The sequence below is a fragment of the Budorcas taxicolor genome, chromosome 16 (assembly GCF_023091745.1).
Source record: "Budorcas taxicolor isolate Tak-1 chromosome 16, Takin1.1, whole genome shotgun sequence".
NCBI classification, from domain to species: domain Eukaryota; kingdom Metazoa; phylum Chordata; class Mammalia; order Artiodactyla; family Bovidae; genus Budorcas; species Budorcas taxicolor.
Window position 1 is genome coordinate 69,369,911 of NC_068925.1, and position 14,347 is coordinate 69,384,257.

The 14,347-nt window shown below is 36.1% G+C and overlaps 1 protein-coding gene across 1 annotated transcript in view; it reads right to left on the reverse strand.

The window, feature by feature from the left end:
- Window positions 1-14,347, reverse strand: part of KCNK2 (potassium two pore domain channel subfamily K member 2) — a 134,706-nt gene that overhangs the window by 86,573 nt on the left and 33,786 nt on the right. The window contains exon 3 of the mRNA XM_052653991.1: window positions 4,111-4,228. Coding sequence (XP_052509951.1) covers window positions 4,111-4,228 — 118 coding nt within the window. The remainder of the gene's footprint in view (window positions 1-4,110; window positions 4,229-14,347) is intronic.

Here is a 14,347-nt window from a genome sequence, read left to right on the forward strand (position 1 = left end):
TTCAACTGTGTTCTTCCCATTTGAATCAGTCAATAACATTTCCCACTACCCGGTTAAACAATTCCTCCGGTCTACTTGAATACTTCTCTGTCTTCAAAATAAGTCAGGTTCATTCTCTCTTGGTATTTTTCCCTGGCTATCTCACAGACCAGGAGGCTTTTATTCCCTCCACCAATCTAAACCAAAACATTTTCTTCAAAGCATAGCTCAAACCCAACTTCTCTAATTAAGCCTTTTCCCCCTGTTCTAGCCCACATGTTCTTTCCTTTTTCTCTTCTTATAGCACTGAAACAATCATTCCATATAATATTTGATTCTACAAGACCTATTTCTGTCATTATCCCATTATTTCCTAACCATAAATTTTATCTCTCAAATTAGATTGCAAACCAAAACTGTGTTCTTATTTCCTTTTACACTCCCAGCAGCAGCAAAACTAGCATAGATTTCAGTAGGAGCTACTATGTTGACTTGATTTACACAGTCCTAAAGATGAATCCCTTCAACTACAAACAACCATTTGGGATGGCATGTAACTCCTAAACGGGCTTCCCAGGTTGTTCAGTGGCAAAGAATCTGCCTGCAATGCAGGGGGTGCAGGTTCGATCCCTGGGTGAGGAAGCTTCCCCTACAGGAGGAAATGGAAACCCACTCTAGTATTTCTGCCTGGGAAATCCCATGGACAAAGGAGTTTGGTGGGCTACAGTCCATAGTGCTGAAAAAGAACTGGACATGACTGAGCAACTCAACAACAGTTCCTGAACAGATCATACTCTCTGTTACCTCTAATCTTTCCCACATGAACTCCCGATGCCTACAAAGCTCTCATTTTATTAATGCCTTTAATTACCTGAAGTGAAATTTTAGTTATTCAGTTGTGTCCAACTCTTTGTGACCCCATGGACTGTAGCCTGCCAGGCTCCTTCCTCTGTCCTTGGAATTCTCCAGGCAAGAATATTGGTGGGTTGCCATTTCTTTTTCCAAAGAATCTTCCCAGTATATCTGCATTAAATGCTCTTAAGCCATAGCACCTGGCAGGCTACATGGTAAATGACAATTTGCCTACTGACCTCCCTGACTGGTCTGTGTGCCACTTGGTCCCAAATAATTTACCTCTTATCTTTACAGTGGCAGACAAATCATGTTTTATTATTTACTGAATAAATAAATGAACAAAAATGTTAGTAACCTGTTTAAGGAATTAAGAATTTAGTGTAATAAGTTATCAATTTAATGTTATGTAATTTCCAACAAGCTGTATTTCATCTCATTTAGAATCTACCTCTGTTTTTTAACTCCAAAAATAATTATTAAGTATCCACTATGTGTCTGCCTGGAGAATCCCAGGGACGGGGGAGCCTGGTGGGCTGCCGTCTATGGGGTCACACAGAGTCGGACACGCCTGAAGCGATTTAGCAGCAGCAGCAGCCACTATGTGTCAGGCATTGGGGGATACAGAAAAGACTCAAATACATAAAAACCCAGAACGTGCATCTTACTAGATAACCTAAGCAACGGAGAACAGCATTTACTCTGAATTAGTTGGAATCCAGAGAGTATTTCTGGGCCGAAGGTTTCCCTATACAGGAATGCTGGCACTGAGATGATGCCGGCTTGGGCCAAAAATGGTGGCAGTTTGAATGGGGAGCAGTAGTTAAATCCTAGATCTCTTTTAAAGGCATAGCCAGCAGGACTGACTGATGAACTGGGGGTAAGGAATGAGAGAAAAAGAATACTCAACAATGTACATTAGTCTGTGAAATGGAATTTGTGAAGGGTTTGGAAGAGTATGGTTTTGGAAAGAGCATGTAGATATATGAAGAGATTAAATTAGACCTTAAATGTTAACATTCTATTTTGTATAACTGAACTTCTCTTGGGCATATTTGTAATGAATAGTAAGGGTCACTTTGACATCTTAGATAAATTGTCTACACTAAGCAGAAAAATCAGGGACAGTGTCAGTCAATGAAGCTCCATGAAACACTGCCCGTATCAGGCACCCTACAAGAAGCCACTGAAACGGATTCTCCCAGACTGTCTCAAGTTTATTGTTTAAACAACTAATGCAATGCAGCTTAGTGCTAGAGGTTACAATTTCCTCAATTTCTAAAAGCCACTTCAAAGGTCAGACAATTATTATCATTAGCAATATTAATAATTACACTGAATTTTATTAAATAATGACTTGGATGTCAAATGGACACTTCTGAAAAAGGCCAAACGTTTACCTTGCCCTAGACATAAACCTAGTCTAAGGTTAGAGGAGACTGCCTTGACCTTAGAGTAGAAGACCATGGAGTAAATGTCAGTGGCCTAGAATGACATAATCAACCTAAGATTAAAGCCGGAGGTAGAACAGTAAGAGATGTGGGCTGTCAGGGAGCTACCTAAACAACCTAAATAATCAGCTACTGTGCTTAATGGCTATAATTTGGGGTAAGGCTGGTAATAATGGTTTATTTTTTTCATGTGTTGAAGTATATGTCTGCAAAACTTACTGAATTTGGGATTCAAAAAATGAGACTGTTTATAAACATAGGACGCAACAGTGAGTCTGTATAATGACTAAGTCTCTTGGAGAATAATTTAGAGGTGGTCACAATGAGCTATAACGTGGACTTTTTGAGTTTTCACTGGGCAGAAACAAACCATTCTCACTCTGTCTGTGAGCTTTTTTTTCCTTCCAGACTCTAAGTAGTTTACCCAATAAACAGTTATTTCCAAGTAGAAATGGCCAAGCCGTCTAAGCTCCACGGTTAACCTATTATTATGGTTAGAAATCAAGGTTGCCATTCTTCCAGATTTTCACAGCCACACAACTTTTGACCTAGCTGATGGAAATGTAAGAGTAAACATAGTTCTTTGACCTCTGAACGAAGCCAAACATCAACATGCTAAGGGATTTATTTCACTGGCAAGTGATTCAGCACAAAAAGGCATTACAGTGGATCCACATAATGACAGGACACGACAAATTCTTCTCAAAGGAAAATTTAAGCAAGAGTTCATCCATAAACTGTCCATGTTCTCTTATTCAGGACTTTGATAGAAATGCTCATTTGAAAACTGTAGGCACTTCATAATCTACTTATGACAAACAATAAAATTAAAGCCTTTAGAAAATTAATTCATGTGCCCAAATCAGAGGTCAGGCTCATGAGAGGAAATCTCATCACAAGCATATGTGCAAGAGAATTCCTTTTGCACACATATTTTCTACATAACTGTGATGGGTCCATTTTCTTCCCTTTGTTGAAAATTATTCTTTAAACCTACCTCCTTCCATGAAATAAGATAACTGTAACCCCTCCCAATTCTCACAGCATGGCAAGCATAGCTTTCACTATGGGGTCTGCGTTTATATCCTCGGAATATTTCTTGGGCACTGAAGAATAACAGAAGAGACGTTGCCTACATGTACCCATTCTGCTGCCTAGGGCGTGCTGAGTGGATGCAGTCAGTCCCCCAAAAGAGACCATGTTCCACTTTCAAACACTATGACATTCAACGTGATGAAAAGATAAAAGGCTTAAAGTTTCATTCTTTCTGTAATCCTCATATTTCACTGTTAATTTTTTACAGATTTGAGTTCTTGGAAAAACATAATGCATAAAAAGGTCTGACGCAGTCATAATAGACAACCACATAAGAATAGAACAATCTGCTAAAAAGTAGAATTAAATTTTATAAGTTGAAGAAAGTGATATACAATAAGAACTTCATGAAAAGAATGTCAAAACTGTACTCAAATCATTTCTTTCTGTACTAAAGAATCAAAGATGCAGGAAATTTTTAAACTACTTGTCCCCTCTACCAAAACCATTATTTCAAGCCATTTTTTGATGTTCTTGTCCATTAGTCAAAGGACTCAACTGAACTGCTCCCGAATTTTGGGTGGATTTTAAACAACTCGGTATTCTGAATCAGTAATTCATTTTCATCATTCCTTTGTTCAAACTTTTAAACTCTCTTTTCAAAATCAATTTACTAGACTCAAGTTTTCTACCTTGAGAAGACCATTTTGACCAACCGTAAAAAAATTCAAACAAATGAATTTTAACTCACAAGCTGTACCAAAATTAAACAACAAAATAAGTTGTCTCCTACCTATGGTTGTAATAACAGTGCCAGCAAAGAAGAAGGAACTTCCCAAATCCCAGTGACTGATTTGATTGGAGGTGTTTCCTAAAGGTATAATCCCTGCATTTATTGCTGCCACTATTTGCTGCAAGTTTAAAAAGAAATTTATCAGTACACATGAATCACATGGAGGCATCAAACAGCATATATTCCCCCCCCAGACAACCAGTTAGTCAAAAAGCATCAATTCTAAGGTCTACTCTTCCATTTAAAGTATACACTATAGATTAAAACTTTACACTAAAGAATTTAATACATTAAATTATAAGAAAAGTATATTTGATATCAAGAGAATGGATCTGCATAAAGTTTATCATATAGTGTTATGATATGTATTCATAATATCATCCAGTACCATTAGCAATTTATTTGAATTAACAACTAAATATAGCAATAATTTTAATAAGTACCACCGAGTTAAAAATATCAGATTGCCAACTACAATTTAAGTAGTATATAATAGTTTCATCAAAAAAAAAAAAGAAGTTTTTCCAAAATGCTAGTCATTTTGAATGGTAAATGTAAGTATCCAATCCTGGATTGTGTACAACAGTATAGAGTATAAAATCAGTTGTTGTTGTTCAATCACTCAGTTGTGTCCGACACTGCGACCTCAGGGACTACAGTGTGCCAGGCTTCCCTGTCCTTCACCATCTCCCGGAGTTTGCTCAAACTCATGATAAAATCAGTCAGGTCCAATAATACAGGCTAAGATGACAAGGAACAGGCAATTGCCCTTCACCATCAAGCTTAAATCAATCCACTGATATCAAGATTCATAGAATCTCTACAGATTTTTATAAATTCTATGACAGTGTACATCACTGATGACTTGTAAATGACAGTCAACAATATTCATACAAGAACACTAGAATCTAGATGCTGCCTTGAGTAGTAATACTGGGAGATAGAAAGATGATATTATAATCCCTTCTCAATCAGAAGGAAATGGCAATCCACTCCAGGACTATTGCCTGGAAAATCCCATGGCCAGAGGAGCCTGGTAGGCATGGGGTCGCAAAGAGTCGGACAGGACTGAGCGACTTCACTTTCACTTTCACTTTCTCAATCACCAGATATTAGGGAGGGAAGACAGAGCTCCAGAAACACAAACACAGAAGAGAATAAGGAGAAAATGTATAGTGAGAGAGATACATATAGATTGCGGCAAAAGGCGTTTCCGTTGGAAATATAGTTTTTAAATATTTATCACGCAATTCCAGATTTTAAAATTGGAAGGAACTTCATTTGATAGGCAAGGGAATTAAAGACCTAGAGAGGTAAAGTGACTAAGTCATACAGTTTATTTGCAAATGGACAAAAGCTACACTGGAAAACGGACGTACTACCCAAAGAACTTATTGTCAAATGTAAAACAGCAGGTAATCTCGAGCTGAAATGCAATATAAAATTACATTTGTCTGACTTGTCTTAATCTACAGGTTGAAACTTCAATAGTTAATTGAATTGCAAGCTTTTATTTACTTTAACAACAGTATATATTCATTGTTTAAAAAGTTTAGGAAAATACAGAAAGGAATAAAGAAGATAATACAAATTATTCACAATTCCAGAATTGAGAGATAACTACAGTTAATGTATTAAGGTGTCTACTCCAGGCATTCTGTTATACATTTTACATAGCCAGACTTATGTACTATATGAAATGTATTCTCTATTTTTATTTAATATTATTATACATGTGGTTTTCCTTGCAATTACCACATTTACTTAATCACTGCCATATATGTAGACATACATGCTGTTCTAAAATTTATCTTATTATAAAAACTGCTGTTATGAACATATTTGTGTATAAATATTTTTTCATTTCTGAATATTTTTTGTGGAAGAGATTACTAGAAATAAATTTGCCACATTGAAGATTATGAATATTTTAAAGCACTTGATATATAATAGCAAGTAGCTATCCAAGAAGGCAGTTACAATTTATAATTGCCCCCACAGCAATTTACAAATGCAATTTACCTCTAATATTAATAATCTATCCTAACCAAACTGATAGGAATTGTTTACATTTATATGTCTTTTATTGTGAGCAAAGTTGAGTGCTAATGTTTCCTTTGCTGCTGCTGCTAAGTCGCTTCAGTCGTGTCCGACTCTGTGCGACCCCATAGATGGCAGCCGACCAGGCTCCCCCGTCCCTGGGATTCTCCAGGCAACAACACTGGAGTGGGTTACCATTTCCTTCTCCAATGCATGAAAGTGAAAATTGAAAGTGAGGTCGCTCAGTCATGTCCGACTCTTCTCAACCCCATGGACTATAGCCTACCAGGCCCCTCCGTCCATGGGATTTTCCAGGCAAGAGTACTGGAGTGGGTTGCCATTGCCTGTTTCCTTTAACATATACTAAATGCACATGAATATATATATGTACACATATATGCATAGCACACAATGAAGCTAGTTTTGAGATCACTGATTTTGTTTATCTGACTCTCTACTATAAATATAATATCAGATAAACAGGTCTCCTTAAAAATACTGAAAAATATTTTTTGCAGCTACTAACCTATTATTCTCACATAAACTTTAGAATTATTTAGTTAACTTTTATAGAAATTTTCATTTTCACTGGTTTAAAATATTTTTGCTGTTTAGATATATGTGTAATCTATAAATTAAGTAAGGAAAATGAATACCACTATGATAGTGAAACTTCCCACCAAATAACATGCTGTGAATCTTCAATTACTGAATCTTCTTTAATATTCTGAGATAGAGCATTTTTTATTATACTTCAAATAGACCTGTAAGGCTATTTTTAGGTATTTTACTTTTTTTATATTTTAAATTACACTTGGTTATTGCTATTGTACACACAAATATGGGCGTCCCAGGTGGTTCAGTGGTAAAGAAACTGCCTCCCAATGCAAGAGACATGGGTTCAATCCCTTTGTCGGGAAGATCCCCGGAGAAGGACATGGCCACCCACTCCAGTATTCTTGCCTGGGGAATCCCAGGGACAGAGGGGCCTGGCGGGCTACTGTCATAGGGCCACAAAGAGTGGGACAACCTGAGTGACTGAGCACACACACAGACACAAATATTTATTTCCCTTCTCTGAGCCAGCAACTCTCAGACTTTTTATCTCCAAAACAGTTTACAGTCTCAAAAAATATTGCAAACATCCAGGAACATCGGAATGTGAGTTACAGCTATTGATACTTGCATTTTTGGTTGGATTTCTAACTTTCAAATGTTTTGATTAATTCACATAAAAATAACAATAAATGTTAACACATTTTTATGAAAAAGAATTATGTTTTCCAAAACAAAGATTTAGTGAGAAGACAGGCATTGTTTTAGGATTTTATAAATCTCTGAAATGCCAGGCTTAATATAAAACAGTCACACTCTAATATATGCTCCTGCATCCAATCTGGAAAACAATATGGCAATTCCTCAAAAAATTAAAAACAGAACTACCATACCATCCAGCAGTTCTACTTCTTGGTATTTATTCAAAAAACATGAAAAACACTAATTCAAAAAGATACATGGATTTCTGTGTTCAATTCAACATTATTTACAATAGTCAAGATATAAGATATGGAAGCAACCTAAGGGCCCACCAATAGACAAATGAATACATGTACAATGCAATATTACTCAGCCATAAAAAGAGTGAAACCTCACCATGAATGGACCTAGACGGTATTATGCTAAGTGAAATTAGTCAGAAAGAAAGAAAAATACCATATGATTTCACTTGTATATGAAATCTAAAAAATAAACAAAGCGAAACATAAAAGCATAGATACAAAGGACAAACTAGTGATTGTTAGAGGGGGAAGGGCAGGGAACTGAGTGAAATAAATGAAGGGGACTAAGAGTACAAACTTCCTTATAAAATAAACAAGTCACCAGGGTGTAATATATAACAAAAACTTCCTTATAAATGTCACAAGGATGTAATATATAGCAAAAGGAATATAGTCAGTAATACTTTAATAATTTTGTATAGAACAGGAGGTTACTAGATTTATCAGGATGATTATTCTGTAATATATTTAAATGTTGAATCATTTGGTTTACAACTGAAATGAATATTATATGTTAACTGTACTTTAATTAAAAAGTATATCTTCAACATATTCATTTATTCAAAAATATTTACCAATTGTTTATGGTGCTAGGCAATGGAGAGACAACAGAGAAGTAAAAACACGGGTGATATAATTATGAGAAAAGATAAGACATGTCTGTTGATTCCATTTAATTAAGTAAAATTAATTATTTTATTTCCTAGAAGCCAGCTAAGTCCTCCAACAATATAACATCCATAGGCAGCATCATCATTTTAGTTCATTCTTTTGCTTGTCGATGACAAGGTTCGCAGCATTACCCAGACAATTGGATAAGTTCCACAAATTATTTAAATCCAAAAGAAGCACATGTAGATTTAGAGACAGTAATGTCTGGCAACGTGTGGGTTGTAAATAGTTATCACAGAGCTGTGATTATTGCAACAGAGGCTTTAGATAGAACCAGGAACATGTCAAATCACTCTGAGAATGAGTCTACCATGAGGTCCTTTCTCTGAAATATTCTTATAAATTCATTTTATCTGTTTGTACAAGGTCCCTTGGTCAACATCCAAAGGATATCAGATGCCCTTGGCAAGGGCACTCACACAGACCTAAGAGACTGTAATTTCCATGTCAGCTCGGGCCATCGGAGCACTTAACAAGTGCCTTCCTAAGAAGTGTTCCTGTATGCGCCATATTATGTGATTAAAGCAACAATCACCTCATGTACAATAAAGACTCACTTTTCCACTAAAGACAACTCTTGTGAACAAACATATTGACAATTTACGAATAAGCTATATTTTTTAGGTTAGGGTAAAGGAAATGTAGGATCCTCTGCATTTAATCCTAACATATTATTACCTGAAGTATTGATTACGAGAGGACTTCCAAACATAAAACCTACAGTAGAAATAGTATAAAATAATTTTCAATGGATTCATACTCAATTTTGCTTTTCAGCTCATCTACAATCATAGAACATGCATTAAGGAAAGGCAGTTGCATTAAATATATATATACATATATATAGATATAGATATACCCACTAAGTTACAAAAAAATTGTACAAATCTAACAAAGTAAATATATATGTATAGTGAAATCTAACAAAGTAAATATATATGTATAGTGAAAAAAAAAGGAAATGAAAGGCAGTTGCATACATGATTCTATTCAAGAATGGGAACTTAAACTTAAGAAACAGAGCTCTGAGAGGCTTATACTTCTAGAGTTGATAAAGGTAATTGCTCTTAAAAATAATTATTTAAAAAATCTTGGTTTCTTTGACAATGGTGGCTTTAGAATCAAAGTTCACTGAGTTCTAATGGGAATTTGTGCATTTTTGACTTGTACTGTTTGTGTCTCAATGTCACTGGCATTTTGGAACTGTATCGAGCTTTAACACCAAACCATGCTAAGACACACTTATTTGTAAGAGACTAGTATAGGCTTGGAACTCAAGGCAGTCAATGACAAACATGAAAATGTTCCTGGGGGTCCAATGCCTAGGAATAATTTTCACATGTGTATTAAAGTACTCGACTAGCTTTAAGGAATAGCTTATTAGAAAGTAAGCAACCCCAGGGAAGGCCTGAAGAACACATTGTTTTCAGAGTAGGTTATATTGCGAATCTTAAAATACAATTTCTGATTTCACGACTTTCCCTCCTTTGCTCAGATGCTCAGATGTTCATGTTTACCAGAACAATACAGATTGTCCTGAAAGCCTACTACAGATTCCTCTCCTGTTAATATTATAATCAAGATGTCACTAAAATATGCTATTATACCTATAATCCTAAAAGTAGGGTCACGCTAGTAATCTGAAAATTTGAAGTGATACAAGAATTTCAGACTGCAGGTACAAGGCACTGGCATCTAATTGGGCTACAGTGATGTACAGGGCTTCCCCAGTGCCTCACCAGTAAAGAATCTGTTTGCAGTGCAGGAGATGCAGATTCAACCCCTGGGTTGGGAAGATCCCCTAGAGGAGGGCATGGCAACCCACTCCAGTATTCTTGCCTGGAAAATTCCACAAACAGAGGAGCCTGACAGGCTGCAGTCTATAGAGTTACAAAGAGTCAGCTGTGACTGAAGCAACGGAGTGCAAAGGCACAATGATGTACAGGTAACTGGTTCAGTGACAGCTTCTTTTAACTGGATATTTAAGACTGATCTCACATTTTCTCCTCTGAAAAAGGACATTATTTCTACTAAACTGATATAATAGCTAAGTCCAACTAGAGTTATATTGACATCTGTATAATTACAAAGTTCCACAAAGAGGAACAAATATTCTCTTGCCAAATTTGTGTAAGACACAATTTTATACCTTTTTGGTCATTATATCCTTGTGGGGGAACTAATTTCATCCTGAGGAGGCTCTTCTTTAGGAAAGAAGTCAAATCACACATCTGACCATTTCACACAGGTCTGACCACTTCAACCATGTAAACAAGACTATTTTGAAAGACTTGAAGATGCATAATGAGGAAAGCAAAATAATTATGTTCTCGTTGCCAAATGACTTTGTGGGGGACGATATTATGTAGGTATCATTGCTATTTATTGTTACACTACAAAAAAACAATCAACATCCATCAATAATATGCAGCAATGCTTGAGAACTTTTGCCAACGGCTACAGGATCCTTACGCTTATCCTTAACCTTCTGGCTATGTACCAATACACCATGATTACCTAGTATCAGATGATGTGAGCTGCTTTGGAACCAGAAAGTGAAAGTGAAAGTCGCTCAGTCGTGTCCGATTCTTTGCCACCCCATGGACTATACAGTCCATAGAGTTCTCCAGCAAGAATACTGGAGTGGGTAGCCTTTCCCTTCTGCAGGGGATCTTCCCAACCCAGGGATCAAACCCAGGGATCAAATCTCCCGCATTGCAGGCAGATTCTTTACCAGCTGAGCCACAAGGGAAGCCCAAGAATACTGGAGTGGGTAGCCTATCCCTACTCCAGAGGATCTCCCCGACCCAGGAATTAAACTGGGGTCTCCTGCATTACAGGTGGATTCTTTACCAACTGAGCTATCAGAGAAGCCCCAGATAGAACCAGAGAGTATCTCAAAATGGCCTTTACTCTTACAGACTCAGCATTCAGATGCAACACTGGGAGATCCTAGGTAACCTCAATCGGCATTTTTTAATCAATGAATAATAACATTTGTTTATCCATTTCCTAGGTGCTTTTTGGAAAATCTTTATTAGCCATACACATCTGTCTTAAATGTTATTTATAGGCAACTGTTGCATAAGAAGCTTCTATTCTAATGTCAGTGATAGGTTGTAGTCTTAATCACTGGGGCTGCTTCCCAGGCCATTCTACAAACGAAATCAGGTTCAGCCAAGAACTAACATTCTAGGGTTTCATTGCAAGTTTACATACAAAGGCAACCCATGATATCCTTTGTACCACTGGAAAAATCCCCAGAAACCAAACTCATCTTCTTCGACTTGGGTTCTTTCTTGGTCTTCTGGAAAGTTAAACAGTGCCACAGGCTTCCCTGCATGAGATATTTCTGTCAGAATGTCAGTTGAGATAGTTGACAATCCAACAAGGAATCAAACAACTTTCTGAAAACCATACAGTATCAGCACACAGCTCCACAAAAACATTCCAGCAGTAGCTCTCAGCTAATGACGATACTGACTGAACTACGCCAAATGGCCAATATCCAAGCACTTTTTGATCTATCAAATGACAATTTCATAATAGCATACAACAGAATGGTATATATATTTTCACTAAGAGTTTATAACATGATAAATTTCATTGAGCTTAACACTTGTGTTAAGTGTTTAGTTGCTAAGTCATGTCCAACTCTTTGCCACTTTTTGGACTGTAGCTCCCCAGACTCCTCTGTCCATGGGATTTCCCAGGCAAGGATACTGGAGTGGGTTGTCATTTCCTTCTCCAGAGGATCATCCTGACCCAGGGATCAAACTCACGTCTCCTGAGTCTCCTGCACTGGAGGCGGATTTTTTACCCACTGAGCCATCATACTGCAGAATTAAAGCTAACTCTAATAAGCAGGAAACTATTAACAGCAAATTAATCTAGTATGGTCTTGCGTACAGTCCTACTGTGAAGGATATGTATGTGTTAGCTTAAGAAGAATTCTATATGGTTTAGAATGCTATTCTGAGAAAATATGGACCAACCATTGCATCCTTATCGGAAATTCATGTTATGTCCAACTTTTGCACACATCTCAGAAATCAGGTGATGTTATCTACTATTTAAGATGATAACATTTGCTATCAGTAAATGTATATATTCATCTTTTGATCAAATATTTCATACTACTGTACATTCTAACCTCCAGTTTGATAGATGAAACTGAAACACATTATGTAACTTATTTCCTAACAAAAATCAGTCAAGATAAGAAAAATTCTATAGTTACATAAAGATGACATTTTTTTCTTTTTTTTCCTGTCTAGGAAAATTAGAGGCACCTACATAAATTCAAAAAAGAAAGATACATCCCAAAATTTTATATCTCAATTAAATGAACTGTTTTAAGTATTGGCAAAGGTCAGATTTCTAAATCTACATCAATATTTTTATTTTCTTTATTTTTTTTAAAGATATATTTCTGATTTTATATGTAGAAAAAAAGATGGAATAGAACATTTGCATATTTCATACAGAACACAGGTGATTATATAATTCTATATTTAGAGTCTGGTAAAGGAGGAAGTTTTCAAGGTCTCCCCAGAGTATATCTTTTAAGTCAGAAAGGTAATATGCAGTAATGTTTTTAATCTCGTCTTTGTTGGACACAATTTGAGTCAAAACACATTTCCTATTATCTTAAAAAGGCTTTCAAAGCCCTTAGAATGTGTTTCCACACAATGCATGACCTAAAGTTTAACCACACATTAATTAGAAACTTCTTGTAAAGAAGAGTCCTTTCTGTAAAAAACGCAAAAAGCTTAATTCTTAATGCTTAGAAAGGAGAGTATTACCTACAGAAAGCAATTTCCACATACCAGATTTTAGAAAGCACCTCTAAAAGTAAACATCTTGCTTACCTTCCCAAGACTTTCTTTCTATTTAAGGATTATGCCATTGCATGTCAAAGCTATTTTTATACAGACTAATGAAGTGTACAGCTTTTTTCTCGTTCTTTTGTAAGTGTAAATGTATTTCCTATTAGTAGAAACAAAAGTTTGAAGTTCAAAGTAGGAAACAGCAGAAAGCTGGAGGTGGATGTAATCAGCAGGGCCAGAAGCAAGAAGCACATTACAGGGTATGAGGGTCACCTTCCCTGTTTTATCCACTCTGGAAGCTGTTTTTAAATCATACAAGTTATAGATATACATACATGTGTGTATATACAATATTGAACATTTGGAAAAACAAGAATCAAAATGTTCACTCACTGTCCCTGAAAATGTTTTTTTTTACAACATGCATATATTCAATGTTTGGTTTTAATAGTTGTCATAATCAATGTGCTTTCAAGTTTTCATCTAGTATAAGCATGTTCCAAGGCATTTTGAAATCATCAAAATCTCACTGAGTAGCTACATACTACTCTTCTATCATTAAATGAATTTGTATAACAGAATCCAAGTTCAGGCGATCATTTGAAAGATGATTATAGAGATGATTTATACATCAGACAAAGATCAAGCTGGAAACACTGAAATTCTGTTATTCTTTTAATCTTGCATGAAATAACACTGTGATGTAGAAACAATAAAACATGGCCAAGATCTGAGTCCTTGTAACTCTGAAAGAGCCAGAAAAAATACATGTACAAGCAAGCAGACAACCCTGCATTTCCCCAGCTGTGCATTTTTCCATGAACTTTCCTACATTCCATATTATGGTCCATTAATATTCTATCAGAATATTAATCTCTGTCTATCTGTCCCTTTCCACCTCATCTCAGCATAAATTGGGCAGGGGGAGGGGGGAAGGTTAATGGAGGAAAAGGAAACTTTGGAGAGAGGAGACAGAGCAAGAAGTCAGAAAGAAACAAAAGAACAAGCAGAAAAGAAAAAGATAAAGGCTGTTTAGTTAACAAAAAGACAGGTCTAGAAGAATAAGATAGGAACTTAATACAAGTTATCGTCACACTCTGTCTAGGAAGTTCTTTTGAAAGAGGTTATCCTTAAAAT